This window comes from Amphiprion ocellaris, chromosome 1, assembly GCF_022539595.1.
Source record: "Amphiprion ocellaris isolate individual 3 ecotype Okinawa chromosome 1, ASM2253959v1, whole genome shotgun sequence".
In the NCBI taxonomy this organism is placed as follows: Eukaryota; Metazoa; Chordata; class Actinopteri; family Pomacentridae; genus Amphiprion; species Amphiprion ocellaris.
The window spans coordinates 34,570,482-34,591,482 of NC_072766.1; the positions used below are offsets into that span (position 1 = coordinate 34,570,482).

General features: G+C 37.5%; 1 protein-coding gene across 11 annotated transcripts in view; it reads left to right on the forward strand.

Moving 5' to 3' along the window:
- The window catches only part of LOC111574458 (serine/threonine-protein kinase BRSK2-like), a 185,916-nt gene that overhangs the window by 143,392 nt on the left and 21,523 nt on the right, over window positions 1–21,001 (forward strand). For 4 of the 11 annotated variants that reach the window (XM_055009505.1, XM_055009514.1, XM_055009525.1 and 1 more), the window contains exons 8-14: window positions 734–880; window positions 3,775–3,806; window positions 5,740–5,904; window positions 6,132–6,229; window positions 6,872–7,025; window positions 11,097–11,156; window positions 18,677–18,737. In XM_055009505.1, coding sequence (XP_054865480.1) covers window positions 734–880; window positions 3,775–3,806; window positions 5,740–5,904; window positions 6,132–6,229; window positions 6,872–7,025; window positions 11,097–11,156; window positions 18,677–18,737 — 717 coding nt within the window. The remainder of the gene's footprint in view (window positions 1–733; window positions 881–3,774; window positions 3,807–5,739; window positions 5,905–6,131; window positions 6,230–6,871; window positions 7,026–11,096; window positions 11,157–18,676; window positions 18,738–21,001) is intronic. The other 7 variants (XM_055009509.1, XM_055009517.1, XM_035952385.2 and 4 more) reach the window with 3 other exon arrangements.

A 21,001-nucleotide genomic window follows, 5' to 3' on the forward strand; every position in this document is an offset into this window, starting at 1 on the left:
AGACTTTTGTGTTTAGTGATAAGGGCCAAGATGTAAGATTCTTCCAAGATAAAGTGTTAATTGTTGAAATTCTGGTGGAAGTTTTTCCATCTAAAAAAATTATTTGCAGTAAATCAGGAAGCAAGTGTGCTGCATTTAAATGGAATTTACGTGTTTGCTGTGTCTCTACATTTTTTTTGTTGACTCATCAGTGCATATGTAAAAGCAAAAAGGCATTTTCTAACAAAATAATAATTTTATCTGTTTATATAGCATGTTGTAGGCTTGAGAACAGAATGATTTCAGGTTTTCAAGTATTTACAGAATAAATAATTAAAACTCTATGTGCCATGTCAGCCCTGTAAAATAAAAGTAAATGAGCATAAATATGAACAACACTGCAAAACAGAAGAGGTAATTTCCATATAAAGTAAACAGAATACCAATAAAAGAATAGACTTAATTTAAAAGACTTAAAAGTGCCAAATATATGGAAGTGGACATAAAAATACAAGAAGGATGAGAGGTAAAACAAGCGCAATTAGCATTTATAAAGATTTCAAAACAAATAAATTAAGTACAAATGAGTAAACACAAATGTAATATTGATGCACCAATGTAGAAGATATCATATAATGTGCATGTATAAAAGAAGAGGTAACAGCACCCAGAACAAAACAAGGCTCAATAAAATCCTGCAGTGAACTTTACTCCTGCAGCTCCTCATATTGACGCCATGCTTCCTGTCTTCTAGGGGGCTCTGCCTTTCGATGACGACAACCTGAGGAACCTTTTGGAGAAGGTGAAGCTGGGAGTTTTCCACATGCCTCACTTCATCCCTCCAGACTGTCAGAACCTCCTGCGTGGGATGATTGAAGTGGACGCCAGCAAGCGGCTGACGGTGAGCTACAGCATAAAAAAAAAAATACAAAAACCTACATCTCCTCACAGCACGACCTGCTGCAGAACAACAGCCCTGAAACCTTCCATCAGTTTGCGTCTTTAGAGTCTGGCTGCTGCCTCCAGTCACTGCTCAGGCTAAATTTAGCGCCGCTGCACTGTGACTGGCCCTGCAGCTACTGAGCTCTGCATACAATCTTTTCATCTCGGGCCAAAGATTTGTTTTGGCTCAGAATAGAAACAGTACAAAAATAACAAGAAGTTCTATTAGATAACGTGCTCTCACTTCAGTTCTGAACCCTGAGCTGTTGTTTTTGGCATCACACCACCTCTGATGAGCTTCAGACTGGACGCCATGAGTCAGAATTCATCTTTTTAGCCTTTTTAGCCTTTTCATATATATATAACAACAGCAAGAAAAACAAGACAATTTCTGACATTTTGTGAAAGCAGAGCTGTGGTACTGAATTGTATTACAGTAGATTATAAAGGTGTACTTCTACTACTGCCAGTGAGTGTATTTACACTACCAGTCAAAAGTTTGGACACACATTCAATAGTTTTTATTTCATTATTTTATACATTGTAGATTAATACTGAAGACATCAAAACTATAAAAGAAGGCATGTGGAATTATGTTGTAAACCAATAATAATCATCTTCAGTATTAATTTACAATGTAGAAAATAATACAAATAAATTAAGCATTGAATGAGAAGGTGTGTCCAAACTTTTGACTGATGATGTATATACACTTTTCAAAAGACTTTACTATAAAATATTGCACAAATATGAAGCCAGAAGGCTAAAGCTGTGTAGAAGTCAATAAAATAATAGATAATTCACTGAAAATATTTTGGCCAGTGGGAGTGAACCAAAAATATTTAGATTAAAATCTGCTCTCACACAGGAAGAAATGCAAAATCCACAGTTAACACATAGGTTGGGACTAAAACAACTGTGCCACTTATTGACCTCTTGAAGGTTATCTTGCTTCTCCATTTCTAGCCTTCCTCTGTCTAACGCTGTTAATATATGCCCACTACTACATTAGTTTTTTTGTTTTTCAGAAGGGCTTCATGGTACCAAAATGGGTGTATTGTTTCTTAACTGGTTGAGAGTAAGTCTTTAAGATTCCTCTACCACATTGCAAAGTTTCACATGGTTTCTTTGACTAATTTTTTAAGCTGGGGTGTATATATAAATGGTAACAACTGAATCTGGTGGTAAATTTTGGGTTAACACCTGTAGATTCACCTCATTCCGAAGCTAGCAACCACCGGCAACAATCACAGGAGTCCGTTACGCATGAGGGATTTTTCTCCCTGTGTTTAGCCTCACAGGTAACTGTCCCTTTGAGGTGCTTTACTTCCCCAACAGGCTCTGCCAGTCAAGGTTACAAAAGTTAAAGCCTAAAGCAGCTTCTGACAACGGATGAAATGCATTTAATAAATGAAGAACTTACAGTTCCATTTGCAGCATTTTTTTTTCTTGAAAAATTGTTCAGTAGTCCAACTTTCTTCCTGAAGTACAGCACTTTGGAGAGTATACTTCTGCTTAGCCCTCATTGTGATTGTCGTGCTATGTCACAGGCTACACTAACTCATCCTTAAAGTTTTAGAGCATTGTAAAACCATTAACTCTTCCAGTGAAGGATAGATCTCTCCTGTGTTTGTATGTGTTGTGAATGTTCTTCATTCTGGTGCATCTAGCAGCCAGTTCTGAACGAGGCAGTCCTGCTGCTGAAAAATCAGGGTCCTGTATATGTGCTTACATCTTAGTCTACACCTATATAAAGGAAAAACCATACTGGATATAAATTTAGCTGCTGTCCCCCCTCAAACTAGTCTTTGTATGCAGTGACACTCTGCTCCCAGTGCTCCTGCCACACTTATACCACTCTCTGGAAGTCCAATTTTGACCAGTTGCAGGTGCACATTTACGATTTCAAAGTTGAGCAGAGAGCAAACCTCAAACTTAATGTCAAACTGACCGAACCTTCATGTCGAAGATCATCATCAATGACGAGGTTGATACCAACAAACCAGAGACTTCAGCTTAGAAACTGTAGTTTCCATGACTGAAGAAGTTTTATCAGGACAGGTGTGCGACCACAAACATGCTTGTCATTTTCTTAGACATGCATGGATTGTGCACCATTAATTAGTCCCACAGGACTGGACTGACAACACGGACTTCTACTATATTGTGTCTGAGGCGTCTGAGGAGCAACATTCTGCGCAAACGATCTGATCTATGGCCCTTAACAAGTCTCTGAAAACTCACCCTGCTCACCAGATTTGGCTCCCTGCAAAATTTCCCGCTCCTCCAAAAAAAAATCAAAGTCGAACAGTTGCTGTTTTGACACAGTGGATTAGATCCACAATATTATTAGAACAGGATTTCTAGGGCGCTTTCCAAATGTTGCAGGAGCACTTGGAGCTGTGTGTTGCTGCACAAGAAGGCTACTTTGGAGAAAAAACAAAGTCAGGTTCACTTTCTGCTTTTAAGAACTGTAGTCCCTGAACTTCTTTACTGCAGCTTGTACAGTCTTACAGAAGGTGCTGCCTTACGGCTAATCAAAGGGAATAGTAAGATGCGTTTTGGCTGTATGTTTGCAAAAGAAAAGAAAAAAACAAACAAAATGACAGATTTACACCTTACAGATGTGTGCTTTCACCAGTTAAGGTGCACAAATCATAACAAAATCATAAAGTACAGTCTTGTGGAGTATCATTCTAGTACCGAAATGAAGCCCCTAAAAACCACTGACATCTTGCATCATGCAAAAACATTACAGAAATTCTCTTCACTAATAAACATGTCCATGTTCGTTTGTTCCTCATACAAGTAGAGGTCATTAATGTTTATTTCCTCCTCTGATTGTTGTTACAGTTAGAGCAGATCCAGAAGCATACGTGGTACCAGTGAGTATCCTCCTGTCATTTCTTTCCTGTGTGTGTTCATGTTGAGTGTTTGTTCGCGTGTCCACATTAAGTGAACTGATGAAAGAAAAATGTCATAGCAGGTAATGTAGAGTAACAACATCATCAAAGCCAGGCTTTGAAATCTCTGATGGAGACCTTTCAGAGAAGAAGCAGGTCCATTAGTCTTGAGTCCGAGAGCCCTGTTGGCTACATCATGACGCTCCGTCCTAATGGACCTCTGATCGCTAATGGATTTACTATTTCTGGGTTTCAAAGAGCCGAAATCTGTTATTGATTAGAAATTCCACTCAGAGTTCAACCTAAATGTCAAGATACTGATGTTTAGCCTGTTACTAACTGATGCATATCAGTCTTGGTTGTTCTCTGACAGTAACATGTTGCTGACTTCCTGTTTATAATAGTCTGAGTCTAATTATTGAGTTAAATAACAAAAAGACTGAACCCATCAAAGATGTTGTTTGTCTAAAACTCCACTGTAACCCCAGCAGTTAGCTTAAAATATTATTGTTACTGATGTGAAATTGAAAAGTATGAACGTAGAAAATACAAAAGACTTGGATAAATGAAGACTTGGTTTGCCCAGGAAGAGTGAATTAGCATTGTTTAATTAGAATAAGTTCTAACGTCCAAACAGATGAAGCTGTCCTGTAATTCACAAAGAAACAAAAGCAGAAATTAGAACAGCAATAAATATTATTTAGCTTTTTTCAGCTTTTTTTGATGAATCCTCAAGTTTGAAGCCACTGGTCCAAAACTTTAAAGACATTTTCAATCCTAAATTGGCTTTAACTTTTGTTATACTTATAGAAAAGGTTGAATTCAATGAAAAAACATTTTAACTTATTATATTAGACATTAGATACATTAATCTTTAAGTGTAAAATGTATGCATGCTCCCCAGACCTTTTGTTGCAGTGCTTTAGCAACAAAGAGGTGCTCTGACCAGAACAACCTGGAAAAGAAGAGTTGTCATATACGCAGAAAAATGGTGGAAGAAAGTAAATGTTTGAGTAATGAACTAATAAACTTTAGATTAATTGTGCAAATTATCAATTTTTGCTAACATTTAATTAGTCCTCTGGTTTTAAGTTGTAACCAATAGTTGCTATCCAGGTAGAGTGACCTGGATTAACTGGAAAAGTTTTTATTACCGGTCGGGTATAGCAATGTTTGAATGCTAACAGCTCTTAACATGTTGTTTAAATAACCTGATAAATGAATTACAACACATCTTCTTTCTAGTGCTTCTTTCCACATTGACTCTCTGACTTAACGAAGTTGCAAGAACAACTTTATGGTTCAGGAAATGGGACCGTCCTGTAGCAGCAATTGATTGGCGATTGATTTAATGATCGATTTATTAGTTTGGGTAATTTTTAATGGAAAAAAACAAGTACAAATTCTTTGGTTCCACCTTTTAAAATGTTAGTATTTTCTAGTTTCTTTTCTCCTCTATGACGATAAACTGAATATCTTTGGGTTATGGACAAAACAAGATACTTTGGGGCCGTCATCTTGAACTTCAAGAACCACATTTAGACCGTAGATTGAACAACTAATCAATTAGTCGAGAAAATATGAATGAAAACACTTATGTGCAGTTCTAATCCAAGGAGAATGTGAGTGTGCCTGTATTTTTAGCAAAGTGTAACCAGTTTTATAAAGTAATCTTTAGCTAATAAATCTAGAAGAAGATACTATACTTGTTTACTACAAATAGTTTGACAAATGTTCATTGCTATTTAGATCGGCTCTTCTGCACCACATTGAGATCCAGTGCTAATATCACAGCGATTCTAACTGGTCAGAATGTGTTTGTATTTGTGTGTTTAACCTGTGTTTATAACAGTATGATACCACAAGTTGTATCAAAATGTGCGTAGGACAGTTTGCTGTATGTTTTGTGTTGCAGAGCTGGAAAGAACGAGCCTGAGCCGGAGCAGCCCGTCCCCAGGAAGGTGGCCATCAGGACGCTGGCTTCGGCCGAGGAGATCGACCCGGACGTCCTGGAGAGCATGCACTCCCTGGGCTGCTTCAGAGACAAGGACAAACTGACCAAAGACCTGCTGTCTGAGGAGTGAGTGCAGGGGGATGGAGGGTGGCGGGACGCAATAAAAACCGCAGAGGAAGCAGATTGAAAGGGGACGAAGGGGGTGGCAGAGAAATATGAGACGGCTTGTGAAATTGTCAGTTTGATGAATTCTTCTATTTAATGTCTTGTGATGATGAAGCGTCTTTTGGTGCTGCTCTTAACCGGTGGCCACTCGGCTGATGGCGATCTCTGCGGCTATCTTCTCCCTCCAGTGACAACCAGGAGAAGATGATCTACTTCCTGCTGCTGGACCGCAAGGAGAGATATCCAAGTCACGAGGACCAGAACCTGCCGCCACGCACCGAGATCGGTAGGCGGCTGACCTCCACCTTGGACCACACAGAAAGTCTCAACGGCCACTGGATGATGTGCTATTATGTTTTGTACACATATTCATGGTACCCAGAGGATGATATTTAATAACTTTGGCCATTGCCTGACCCCTCACTTGCTATACATCAGTATGTTAGCATGGTGACACAGGACTTGGCTAGCATACACCATACAGATGCTCACGCTTCAATGCACTATTTTGTCTGTGTTTTAATTTGTTTTCCAGAATACAGCTACACGTGTTTCCTGCATGTAGCAGGCATTATTCATGCCTGTATTTCAGATTGTTTTGTTTCTATGAAATGTTTTCAAATGCACCTTTCAAATGCAGCACTAGATTTCATGCAGATTTTAGAGAAAAAAATTCACAGAGTGCATAATGGATGGCTTAGCTGGGCTGGAACTTTCAGCTTTTCACTGTGTTTTATATTGTGTTTGTACCTAAATTATTCATTGCACCCTTGAAATGAAGTATTACATTGACCTCTTTGAGTTATTACATTTCTTTTACATAAACCCCATGTTGCATTACTGCAAAACGAGGTGGAATTTCTTGAGTTCTGGTGATTTGGTCTTCTGACTGGTTTCCTGTCCTTGTGTTCGTCCTGACTCCGCTCAGCAGACCCTCCCAGGAAGCGTGTGGATTCGCCCATGCTGAGCCGTCACGGCAAGCGGAGGCCAGAGAGGAAGTCCATGGAGGTCCTGAGCGTCACGGAGGGAGGATCTCCGGTACCGGTCCGACGAGCCATCGACATGGCAACCCACGGCCAGAGGTAAGACACGGAGAGCTGCACGTGTGTTCATGTGCATGGACAGACGCTTTTCTCCGCTTAATCAAGAGAATTTGCTGTTGTCCAGTTGATGTGTAATTGATGGTTATTGGTGGATTTTCAGTTGTGATAAATAATGCATTTCATCACAGTTTTGCAAAAACAATGGGAAGGAGGTACAGCTCAGGAGCACTTCTCAAAATTTAACTGGACTTTTTAAGAATTTATTTCACGCACGCAGTCTTGTTTGCCCTCAAAACGACCTTAGTTCAATTCTTCACTTCACTGAGCTTCTGTCAAGTTCACTGGGAGGTCTCTCCACAGCTGTAAGTCTTTCCCCGCTTCATTGAACTGCGGTTAAATACATTGTTCCTTCTCTGTGGGTTCAGGATGTACAGAACGCATCACACAAGGCCTGACATACGCTCCTGTTTCAGACTCTGCCAGAGACTAACAGTTTGCTCTTAGGTCTGGCAGAAAATCAGTGCAACACTTAAACTGCATGAACAGGACTCTCAGGTTTGTGTGTCTTGTGTGTGTGAAGTGTGCATGGAGCATGCAGTCAAAGAGGACAAGAAGCATCCCGGTTTAAGAAGCTGCAGGCCTGAAATACTGAAATAACTGTGCACAAAGTGCCTGTGGATGTTTAAATTGTTGGGATGAACCAACAGATTGGAGGAAGTTGAAATGATCCCTTTAATATCACAAAGTGTTGTTGAAATGTGTCACTTCTGGTCTGATCACAACATAATAATAAAATATTAGTGCTGTAATATTTATATTTTCATATGTATAAAAGAAACATTAAAGATATAAATTCTTTGACAGACAGTGAGAGTTAAAGTGGGGCAGCAAAACAATGTGAAAGAAGAATTTGATCTCAATAAAAAATGAAAGGAATGACTTTAAACAATGCAGTCAATTTTAGATAAAAGATTGTCTTGAAAATATGACGTTTTATATAAAAGCAAGCTAATACAAGTCAAAAAGGAAGTTTCATCTACCTTAATTTGCACTAGAAGTTTGCATTTTACCTTAAATCTTTATTCATTTGAACATCTTTCAACATTTTTTAATAAAAATCTGTTCAAAATGTTTCACAAAAAGCTTTACTTTCCACCTCCTCCAGGAGCAGCTCTCATCCCACATACTGCAACTTTATGACTTAATTAAGAAAATTAAGATTGACTTTTGTGCTTTTTACATTTTTATTTAACATCCACATTAGCCCCTCAAAAACGTAATCTCAGTGCTAATGAAACTTGCATATCACAATTGGATTCAGTCACTTCGCAGCCATATAAAGCTCAGCGGGACAAAAGCAGAGCCGTGAATCAGCGCCGACATCCCTCATAATCTCCATCATCCTTAATAAAGTGAGGCCCAGTTACTTCGCTGTTAAACCGTCTGAGGGTCACTTACCAGCAGTGCAAGTGCAGCCGAAATCCACACGAAAGTCTTCATTTAATCTGGACCTGAGGCTCAGTCATCGCAGACAGTTTTAGTGGAGAGAAAATAATCAGCACATGCAGACTGGAAGACTGCCGACAGACAGACAGCAAGAATGAAGATAGAGACTAAAATCCTCAAGTTAGGCTGATTAACACCAATAACATGGAGCCTTTATATCCTAAAATTTCAACTGAGAAACTGTTGAAAGTGTTTGGTTTTTAGAGGAGAGAGAAACATAAATGAAGAGGCTCAGGTTGAAGTTAACATCAGGTGTCTTGTGACTACATTTTCACAGATAGCTGTCCAGTTTTACAACACAACACACAGCATTAAAAGCTGCCAGAAGAGCTAGAAAATGAGACTTTAATCCATAGCAGCTCTGATTAGATCGGTTCTCCCACACAGCATGCAGATCAGCTGGAGTGTGGACGATCAAAACGTGCATTAATACAGTATTCCTTCATGCAGAACAGTCACAGTTGAGAATTATTTGATTAATGACGCTGTTACACTGCTGGATGATCCATTTGTACGTTGGTTAACACCCATTTTGTCCCCAGAAATGTAGGCGTGTTTCTGTCTTACGTAAATGTAGAATAGTGTATCTGAACTGATCAGGACTGCAGGTGTTTGCTCATCATCTGCAGCCTGTAATAGCAAGAAAGAAAGGAAATTTAACCGCAGGTCATTACTGGAAAAATCCTGTGCACAGATTAAATATAAAAGGCAAAATATTTACTTTAAGTGGGAACTATAGCAACATGTTTTGCCACAACAGCATTTGAATCTGCAGCTTCACCAACTGGATTTTTTTTTTTTTTTTAAGGCTTCTACTCATGAAAGTAAATTTAGAGCCATGTACCAAAAGAAAATTTAACCCACATAATTTCATATTAATACAGTCATATAATAACAATAATAGTATTAAACACTGCCAGTAAAGGCTCAATAATACTAGAAAATGACACCACAAAATGAATTCACACATCTTTACAGCGTATTTGCTCACAGAGCTAAATGCTAACATGCTAACCAGCTAATAGCATCTTTGCATGGACTGTCTGCTTGCCCCCTGGCATTTTGTTTTACAGGATGGAGTTATTAACTTGGGAAAAGTCTCTAAGAAACAGAGAGCAGGTCAGCTATCCATGAGCTAAATTCACACGATTGATTTAAAGTAGATGTGTACCGTCGACTGTGGTCTCATAATTGTGTATAAACACTAAATCTGTTCTGTTTTAGACCAAAACCGGAGCTTCAATACAAAAACCTGTTGACCTTGCTGGACTGTCTCTGAAGTGTTGACAGCATATGTCTATAAACATTCTTTTAACAGTTCCTGTGACCAAGAGCAAGTATTTTTGAATTTACAGGCAGCAGATAATAGACTATATATAAATGACTTACAATCTAAAATCACCTTTATTTACGTACACTACTGTTCAAAAGTTTGGGGTCATTTAGAAAAGGCCTTGTTTTTGAAAGAAACACCTGTTTTTCAATGAAGATAACATTAAATTAATGAGAAACACAGTCTAGACATTGTTAATGTGGTAAATGACTATTCTAGCTGGAAACAGCTGATTTTTAATGGAATATCTCCATAGAGGTACAGAGGAACATTTCCAGCAACCATCACTCCTGTGTTCTAATGCTACATTGTGTTAGCTAATGGTGTTGAAAGGCTCATTGATGATTAGAAAACCCTTGCTTTAGTACATGAATAAAATTGTGAATTTTCCTGGAAAACATGAAATTGTCTGGGTGACCCCAAACTTTTGAATGGTTGTGTATATAGCATGTTTAAAATAGCCAGAGTGGACATAAAAGGCTCTTTTTTCACACAAAGAATTAACATTACAAATTTACATGAGTACAAGAAGTAAAAAGCCCAAATAGTTCTCTCTGTGCACTTTAAATGTCATTAGAATATTATTTAAAAAAAGAAACCCACCTTTTGAAAAAGCACTTGTAGAATGGAGATAAAGTGTATGAGAATATTCACGTTTGTCCTATTTTTTAAGCAATTCAGGTACTTCTGAATGTATTTATTGTTATTGTTACGATATTTTTTTGTTGCACAGCCATGTTGCAGTAATGTGGTTGCTACAGTATCCATACCTACATTTCCCTGGGTATTTTACAGCTCTGACGGTCTGTAGATGAGCTTCACGCAGCAGTAATTACCAGATTTGTTGCAGAGCAGCAGGTCTGTTCAGCTGCCGATTTATTTTTATTTTTTTTACTTGTGAGGTTTTCTCCTCGCTGATGATGATGATTCAGCAGAGACAATGAAGCAGAACGTCACACTGTGTAAACATGTCTCGCAGATGAAAATGTACACAAATGGTTCCTGTACGATGAGGCAGCCTGTTGAACGTCCCACTGACTCCAGCATGATCCATGAATGTGTTTCTACTCTTGGTTTTTATCTCCTAATTTCCTGATCTGTGCATGAGTTGGGTTTTTTTTGCGTTTCTCTTTGTCCCATTGTGATTTCTTTTTGTCATTTATCAGTGATAAGTTCTGTTTGTTTTCTGACTGCATGCTGGATGTTAGGATTCCCCTTAATGTGACTGCCTTTCTGTCTGTCTCTTGGTTTTCTGTCTGCCCCCCTTTTAGCAAATCTGTTTTCAGTAAAAGCTTGGATATCACAAACGCTAACTGCAGCAAGGAAGAAAGGTATTGGTCTGCTCCCTTTAATCTAACTTCATCCGTTGTGCCACGTCCATTTTCTTCCTTTCCTTCCATTAGTTCTCTCCGTTTTCTTTCAGTATTCATTACCAAAGTCTTTTACATGTTTTTGTCTTTCACTTTTAAATGTGGCATGTATCTGACTATCAAGTGTCTTTCTGTTCCTGTTCTGTCCTTCAACACTTTTGACTTTCTGACCTACAATATGAGAACCATAAAAACAATCCTACTGAAATCACATGATGTTACGAATATATTTTCAAGCCTCACACTGCAAGAAACCTCCACAAAAATAGAAATAATGTGTGCTTAAGAAATTAATGTCCGTCTGCAGACAGCACTGACTGAGACTCATTAATTTTGAGAAAATAAAAGACTTTCTAACAGCATTACTTTATAAAATGAAGCTTCTTTTGGGTACTTGAGTGCTGATACTTGACTTAAGATCAAGTGATGCAATAAAGCGGCCCGAAATTCTGTCAACAGCAGAATTTTAGCAGCCGATTGTTTGCATTTTATGGCAGTTTTTAAACATAATCAAATGCAGTTCAAAGTGCAAAGCAATTAAGAAAATACAAGATGTTAAAAATGGATGCATTCCAAAGCAACACAAGTGGATAAGACAGAAAAAGAGATGAGTAGTTAAGATAGTAAAAGTTAAAACAAGATAATAGAAGCAATAAAAATAAATTATACTGGTTATAGCTAAACAGTAAAAGAATAGAAGTAACCCTGTCATAGATTGTGTCTTATCCTTTAGTAGGAGACATCAGAAATAAAAAATAATAATGATTACTGTTTCACATATGAATATTTTTTACATTTTAATACAATTTCAACAACATTATTGCATATAATGAAGTCTTATTGACATTTATGCACAGTAATTACCCATTTGGTCAAAGTTTATCTACAGAATCTGACTTTTAGATGTCACAACCAGTATAAAACCAAGTTAAAACCAACCTGCAGTGACTTGAGTCTGCTGAAAAAGACCCAGTTTACTCATTTTATCCTGTTTCATAGAGTTTAAAAATCAGTTTTGATGACCTGATATGAAGTTGTTACACCACATTAATTTTGAATTACTGTAACAAGGGGCAGCAGATCTACAAAAACGGGCTTTACGAGATGATTCATCACCTCAGGCACCTCAAACCGAGATTTAAGCCTTGATCTGAGGATCCAAGGCTGCAAGTTGACTCATATGGAGCCAACATTTCTGCTCTGTAGTTTAAAGCCAAAACGTGATTGGGAAAATCTTCAGATCGATCCTAAAGCAAGAAAAAAACTAGGACTGAGGTGATGCTGTTCGCTAAAACCAGTAAGAAGAAGCCGAGTTGTTGTATTCTGAATTCATCTGAAGTGAGAAAGTGACTTTTGATTCAAGTCAGAAAGGAGTGAGAGATTTGTAAATGCTGTTTTTGCCAGAAGAAGTTCTTATTGATCGAGACGTTGCACGTAAATTATCATGAAAACACGATCGGAGCCCCAAGCCATCCAATCGTATATCAGTTATCAGCATTTAGATCCAACAGCCTGATCCAGAGGTTTATTTAGATGTAATAAGACAGTCAGATGTTTGTTTACTGTGAGCAGAATATTCAGTTTTCCTTGTGAGATCAGAAAAATAACACACTTTGCTGTTTGCACCCACTTTTTCCTCCCTCAGCCCTCAGGAGGAAAACTGAATTTTTAGGTCAACTTCCTTCCTCCCATCTTCACTCCTCATCCATGGTGTTTGGAGGGGGTTATGTTCTATTTGTTTGTTCTTTGCTGGTCTGTTTTTTCAGTGCAGCATGAGGAGGAAGAGGAGGAGGAGGAGGGTTAATAATTGGTGCAGCCTCCCTGTGTGGTTGACCTTGCAGCGGGAGGGAAACGCAGTTTGTCTATGGATGGAGATTAGCATAAATTAATTGCAAGGAATGCAGATGGAGCACAAACAGGAGATGGAAATGAGGCTTCCAGTCCCGCTGAATAGCCCTTTATCTCTCTCATCATCTAATTGGGGAGATCCGTAAAGTGAAGCTTGTTGCCTCCCCTCTCCAGCGCGCATCATCAGCGACGAACCAGGAATTAATTTTGCGATTTCAAAGAGTAGCCGGCACCGACTTCCTGATGTTCTGCTGGATGCGGTGTCACAGTTAATGAGTTGCATGTTGCAGTAGAAGCTCCTCCATTGAAGTGTCTGACGGCGTTGAGAGTCTCCTCGTCGTCGTTAACCGAGCTTCGTTTTCTGCTGGCAGCCTTTCAACGCTTCCTCAGCGTTAGTTTACACAGAAGACACAGTTCGACTGACTCAGAGTTTATAATTACAGCAGGTTTACTGACGAGGCTCTGCTCAGCTAGTTAGGGGAATAACCAGTACTTTCACATTTGGCATTTTCTTGTTGATTTAAAAACATCAACAAACTGTAAAGATTATTAATGTGGACTTTATTTAGTGTTTTTGACTTTTTTCTTTTCCGATTACCATATAAATTATTATTATTATTATTATTATTATTATTATTATTATTATTATTATTATTATTATTATTATTATTATTATTATTATTATTATTATTATTATCCATCCATCCATTATCTATACACCGCTTAATCCTCACTAGGGTCGCGGGGGGAGCTGGAGTCTATCCCAGCTGACTCAGGTGAAGGCAGGAGACACCCTAGACAGGTCACCAGTCTGTCACAGGGCTACATATAGAGACAAACAAGCACTCACACATTCACACCTACGGGCAATTTAGAGTAATCAATTAACCTCAGCATATTTTTGGACTGTGGGAGGAAGCCGGAGTACCCGGAGAAAACCCACGCATGCACAGGGAGAACATGCAAACTCCATGCAGAAAGATCCCGGGAAAGCCGGGACGCGAACCAGGGACCTTCTTGCTGCAAGGCGAAAGTGCTAACCACTACGCCACTGTGCAGCCCCTATTATTATTATTATTATTATTATTATTATTATTATTATTATTATTATTATTATTATTATTATTATTATTATTATTATTATTATTATTAATAATAATAATAATAATAATAGTAATAGTAATAATAATAATTTTCATTTCAGCAAAATCTCAAAATGCTACATTAAAGATATTAAAGGGATAAAAACAAAACAAAATATGAAAAAATAAATACATTTTCAGGGACACATTTAATTAAAAGCTTTGTTAAAAAGAACGGTCTTTAGGCCTTTTTGACGTCTTTTTTTCTGTGATTTTACTGTACGTTCACAAAACAGGTTGAAAAAATCTGTAAAATAACAGAACTTTTTTCAAAAATTACAGTTAAAAACCATTTAAAGCCTTTCTTTTTTCAGTGTATTAAAACTACAGTGGTTGAAAAAGGTTTTTGGACATCCCATACATTTGCGAAATATTGCATTAAGAATCGTTCTAAGGTCTTCAAATGCAATTTCTTTTAGTACAATCACAGCCATAATACTAAACAAATCCTAAAAAAAAAAAAAAAAACATTAAAATCGTAAAATTGATTGGTCCCATAAAAACATGAAATTTTGAGTATTGGGTCATTTTGGTAGAATTTAATTTTGTTAGTTTTTCTTGTAACCAGTGGGGGAAAAAAATGTGTTTTTGTTTGTCTGTCTAATGCAGCCACAGCTTTTGAAATGCAAAAAATATTTTCCACAAATATTCCATGATAATATTTGAGATTGTTTATGCCAATATTTCCTTTCACTTTTATCATTTTACAACTACAACACTTTCAGAAGTTTTTAGTTTGCAGCCAGAATAAAATGAGCTTTAATCTTCTGTTATGTCAAGTGTTTAGCTGTATCCATATTTTTATATTTTTTATCACAGTAGAGCACATCTTAGCTGAAAATGTTACATATCATCTTAAAATCTGCACTGATGCCCACAGAAAGAAAATACGGTTTATTCAGATTTGTGTAACTTGTGCAGAAAAGAACACACAACATTTAAAAAATATGAATTAAAATGCATTAATGCAACATAGATTTGTCTGAAAAAAAACTAAAGAAAAGACTGCAATAGATTTTTATTGACTTGCTAATATTTGCTTTGGTGATTACTACAGTAGTTACAGTACAGTTTGCATGTTTTTAATCAGGCAGCTGAAAAAAGAGTAACCTGACTTCAAAGCAATAACTGCAGGTGATTTAGTTGCTCTAAAGTAAGAACAACAAAAAGGTCTTCTTGTTGGTTTTTAACCACACGCTGTAGAGCTTCTATCCTCTAAAAGCAGAAGTCAGTTATATGTTTATCACAAGATATGAGCGATGAGTGTAGCTGCAGGTGATTTCTAATAGTTAAATGTGAAAAAAAAGACGTTACAAACAAGTGTCTGCATCCTGATGCTCTGCAGAAATGTTTTCTGCTGAAACTCCTCGACTCGATTCACAAACCTGCCGCCTCATTGTCTGCAGACAGAAGTTCTACTTTCTCTTCCACAACGTCCATTTTAATGTCTTGGAGAATGATAATAGTAAGAGAAGAAGTTCACTGTGTTTAACTGCAATGTGGGCACTGACACCTTAAGTAATGTCAATTTTATTTTACATTTAGTAAATTAATTTGTGTCCTGAAGATGTTCAGAGAAGCACAAATTCCACTTTTCTAACAAAAGCAAATAAGGAATAACAGTAAAAATGAACTAATATTAGAGGGAACAAACCTACCAGCATTAATGTCATGAATCTGAGGAGAATCTATTGTCTCATATGATGACAACCCAACGGCAAAATGTGATTTAACGCAGCCGATGTCATCTCGGCTTTCTGTGTGTGTGTGTGTGTGTGTGTGTGTGTGCGTGTGTGTGTGTGTGTGTGTGTGTGTGTGTGTGTGTGTGTGAGCCTGTGTGTGTGTGTGTGTGTGTGTGTGTGTGTGTGTGTGTGTGTGTGTGTGTGTGTGTGTGTGTGTGTGTGTGAGCCTGTGTAGGTGTGTGTGTGTGTGTCTCCCAGTATATTTAATTATGATTTACTGTTTTCATTTTTGCGTCCAACAAAGCCAAATTGTCTATGGACAATTAAATCCCAAAGTCTTCAGCGACATCAGTGGGACTGTGTGGGGTTTTTGGTGAAAATGTTTGTGCGTGCGTGTGTGCATGCGTGTGTGTGTGACGACATTTGGGCAACAGCGAGAAGGAGAGGGAGGGAGATATGAAAAGTTAATGACACGTAGATGAAAAATGGAAAAGCTCATGAAGAGGAGAAAAGAGAAACAGTGCTGATGAATTTTGCAGCGGAACGAAGGCTCAGTGTTTGCGATGCCGACATGTCTGAACTATTTATACATTCCGACATTAACTTGGGATCTTGTTTATGTTTCAGAGAGCAGGAATCGCTCCTGTTGTTGCCAGATTTTTGCTGATGATTTTGTTAGCCAGATGTGCTAGCCACACTTAAGCTAACATCCACAGTTCAATCTGCAAGCTGGTCAGTTAGAGCTGGAGTTACAGTTAGCAGCATCTGTAGTGGCCTAAACAACAAAATGCAAACTAAAACAGTAAAGAGGAGGCGTTTTAAAGGGATCGGGAGGCAGTTTTTAGCAACATGAAGCTGAAAAATGATACAACTTAAGAACAAATACTAATTATCAAACCTGTTTAGACTTAAAAAGCCTGCAGAGGTTTGTTAGTTTGGTTGAAAGTAGGTCCTTGACATGCAGAGTTAGAGCTGAGCCACAGATTTCCCCCTAATTATAATACAACCAATTATTATATATCAGCCGAAGCAGTGTAATTAAGAATAAAGTACTATATTATTTGCAATTGAACATTTTAAAGGAGATTTGTTCCTACAAGTTATTTGATAAATGTGTGTTTATAAGTTTATGTTGGTAGGTAGGGAGCTTTATCTGTTATCTATTTTGCAAAAAGAATTTCTAAAAATCTGAAATCAACATGTTAAATATTTTTTCCAAGTGCCCACAAGTGTTACTAATATTGGAACAAAATAGTGGCTATAAATTCTCTCCAACCAGTTTTCCAAGAAAATTTTCTACGACCGGTCATCGCATACATAACAAATAATAATTTTTTTATCAAAAAAAAGGGTCCTAAACAAATAAAATTAGCTTCAATCGCTAAATATATTTTTACCTTTTCTTCAGTTTTAGCATGAAAACTGACAGAGTCAAGTGCGGGAAACAAGTGGCAGTAATGGGAAGTCGATCTAGTCATTTTTCAGAATAAAACACTGTGCTGACTTTGCTGGAAATGAAATTAAAAAAATAAAACCTTTTTATTCTTTCTGTGCGGCCTGGTGGTCGGTGACGGCTGGTTTAGATGTTTTAGTATTTTCATTACTGTTCAAAAGTTTAGGGTCACTTAGAAATGTCCTTATTTTTGAAAGAAATGGAGTTTTTTCCAATGAAGGTAGCATTAAATTACAAATCCAGTCTAGACATTGTTAATGTGGTAAATGACTATTCTAGCTGGAAACAGCTGATTTTTAATGGAATATCTCCATAGGAGTACAGAGGAACATTTCCAGCAACCATCACTCTTGTGTTCTAATGCTACATTGTGTTAGCTAATGGTGTTGAAAGGCTCATTGATGATTAGAAAACCCTTGTGCAGTTATGTTAGCACATGAATATAACTGTGAGCTTTTATGGAGAACATGAAATGGTAGTGTACATTTTTACAACCTCTACAAGCTCTGCATTTTTCACTCTACTCTGTACATCAACTCTAGAAAGATGTTTCACCTTTCTGAATGTATCTTGTAACGACTTGCTCTTCTGTTTACTGTTTTGGAGCCATGCTGCATTTATGTTGTTGATCCACTTTTATTTTCTTGTCGTCTGCTTTCTGCTCTGTGGAAACACTGCCTGCAGTTCATCTGAAAACTCTCTAAATTTTTGTCACATGACTGATGGTCATAGCTGAATAAATCGCAATGTCTTGGTTGAGCTTAGGTGTGTTGGTTAGTTTAGACTTTTTTTTTCTCATTAAAAAAAGCAAAAAGAGGAATGTACAGTAAAGTGATATTGATGAAATGAAATCACTCAATTTTGAGCTTAGATTTGGTCAATTTTCCTGATGGAACCTCATTCACAGCTGTACACATCACAGCTGATACATTCAGTGATCATCGAGAAGCTAAAATTTTAACCATTGTTCTTGTTTTTAAAGTTTTTGGCTCTGATAAATGGGGTCATTTTTGTAATATAATAATTGCGTTGCAAACCTGAAGCCGGAGTTTAGGGTTTGGAGGTTTAATAAAGTAAAATAATAAGTTTTTTCTTTTTTATTCAATAAAAACAGAATGTATGTGATGGTTGTAGCAGGTTTATGAGAACAGCAGCTTTTGTAAAAATGATGAAAAAGCGACATTCTGCTGAAGGACTTCATAAAAGAAGCTGAATTTCTACAACAGCTGCACAAAAAGGTTCAGGACTTCTTCTGTCTTCGTGTTGTGTGTGTGTGTGTGTGTGTTGTTGTGTAGCGGTTGTGTGTCGTCCAGCTTATTTTTCGCTGTCTGATTATGGGTTTTACTTTGTGTGTAGGTCGCGGTCGATCAGCGGAGCGTCCTCCGGTCTGTCCACCAGTCCTCTCAGCAGTCCCAGGGTGAGTGTCTGACCCTCCCACGCACTGACTGGTTTCCCACAATGCACCTGGCTGGCTGGCTGGCTCTGCTGGCATGCTATTACGCTCACACACTTCTCATCAGCAGCTCACGCCACTGTGGACTTCATCGTGAGCCTGTTTGACGTACAGTAGAGAGAAATATTCAATCAGATTCCTGTTTGATCACATCGATTATCACGACTTCAGGCTGTTTTCTGTTACTGTACGTCACTCAGAGCTTCAGATGAAGCAGCACCGGATCCATCGGAGGCCAAACTCCAGATGAGATCCGGTGATCAACGTCCATACGGAGCACATTCTCATGCGGCTGCAGATTAGCGGAAGAATCGATCCGTCACTCTCGCCTGAAAACTGCTGCTGCAGAGATGAAGCAGGAGGTTAACTTTGCAGATCGGCCTGCAGCCTCCCTGTCCTGCTGTTGTTTCCGTAAAGACATGCATTTTTTAAAAGTAACCCTCAGCAAGGACACCGAGTGTGTATCATCAAACATTTTCTATCATGCAAAGACACGCAGAAGCTCTTGTCTTTGTTTAATTCTTCAGCGCAGCTCATAATATTCAGCTTATCAGGCTGCAAACTGAAGAGACAGCAGATTTTAGTCTTTACGTCCTGATTCTTCTATATGAAGCTAAAGAATGAAAGTCATCTGGCCTCATGCAAGAACACCTCATTTACTTATTATATGCTCACACAAGTGTGCAAAATCAGATTCAACAAACTATCTGAAGGTGAATTTCTCAATATGCTGGATGCACAGGACATAAAGGTCACGTTGGAAACCCCCTACTGCTATAAAAGACTCCGTGTTCCACTCTGTTGGTGGACATTTTCATTCAGCAAATGTCAACCGAAGGTAAAAAAGAAGAACTTCAGAAACCAGCTGACAAAAATAAAACCTATTTAACTGTCAGTAGTTGTATTGAGTCATCACAGAGTCAGAAATGTGATTGTTTGACATGGAGTTAAATGCTAAAAATTGTGAGAGATAATCAAGATGCTCATTAGAGGTGAGCAGATAAGTAAAGATCCTCCCCTCACATGACTTATTTGGATTCTTTTGTGTCAGAAATGCTGCTTTCCTACACAAAATTACATAAAAAAGGATCTCAAAATTACAACTTCTCATTCTTCAGCCTTGTCAGTGTCTAAACAGCCAATAAGCAAAACAGTTTTAATTTTAAATTTCGTAGATTTCTGCAAAAAAAAAAAAATCACATTAAATGCCACTGTTATTCATGTTGCCGCTTCCTGGAACAAAAATAAATGAGAAAATGTTTTCCATACCCATAGTTTTCTATACCGAAAATGTCCCGAAGCATACTATAAAGATTTTACTACTTAGGTTTTTAATTTGTTTCCATACGTTCAAAACTCAGAGAATTTTTGTCATATAACAGTTGGTCACAGGTGCATAAATCAGTTGAAGCAGTGGAGTGGAAATTTTGTGTTTTTTTCTTTTTTTTTTTTTTTACAAAATCCAGTCACTGCAAATTATGTATTTTTGTTGAATTTGTAAATGAGACAGGTAGAATAAAGTGATTGTGATGAAATATCACAAGTTTAAGCTTAGATTTAACTACTTTCTCTGATGGAACTGCACATCACACACTTAGAAAATTAGATGCAAAAGTGTGAGGTTGTTTTCTTGCAATATCTTTGTAATGAAAGGTTTTTATCATTTCATTTTCCAGCTATTCCTCAAAAAACATGTTTTTGATATCATTCCTTTTAAATGTTTTAGCTACCTTTTATACTTTTAAAGAAATTGTAACATTTGTATTACTACCCCAAGCTCTTTATCACTGATGATATCATACAAGAGGTGATGCACAAACTTAGAGAAAAAGAGTGGAAAACTGTCAACAAAATTAATGTTGACATTCTTCTATTGCTGCTCTGTGTAATATTCTTCTTTTTCATTTATCAAAATGTTCAAAATCTGTTATAAAGTGAAAAATAATCATATTTCAAAAATGAAATCATTCATCTGTGGACAAAAATATAATACAAACAATAATACAAATGATTATTCTCAACCAAAATGACATAAAAACACATTGATACGGGTCATTTTTGACCAACTTATGGAAGATTTTAGGGTCCAGTCACTCGTGCATCTAAGGGTTAAACAAAGACAACATCCTTTCACGCCAGCCAGCAGGTTTCTTAGGTTCAGGAAGTTAAACCACGTTAAAATAAATCTTCATTGTAGGAGTTCTTGCATGAGGCCTCTGATGTGATGA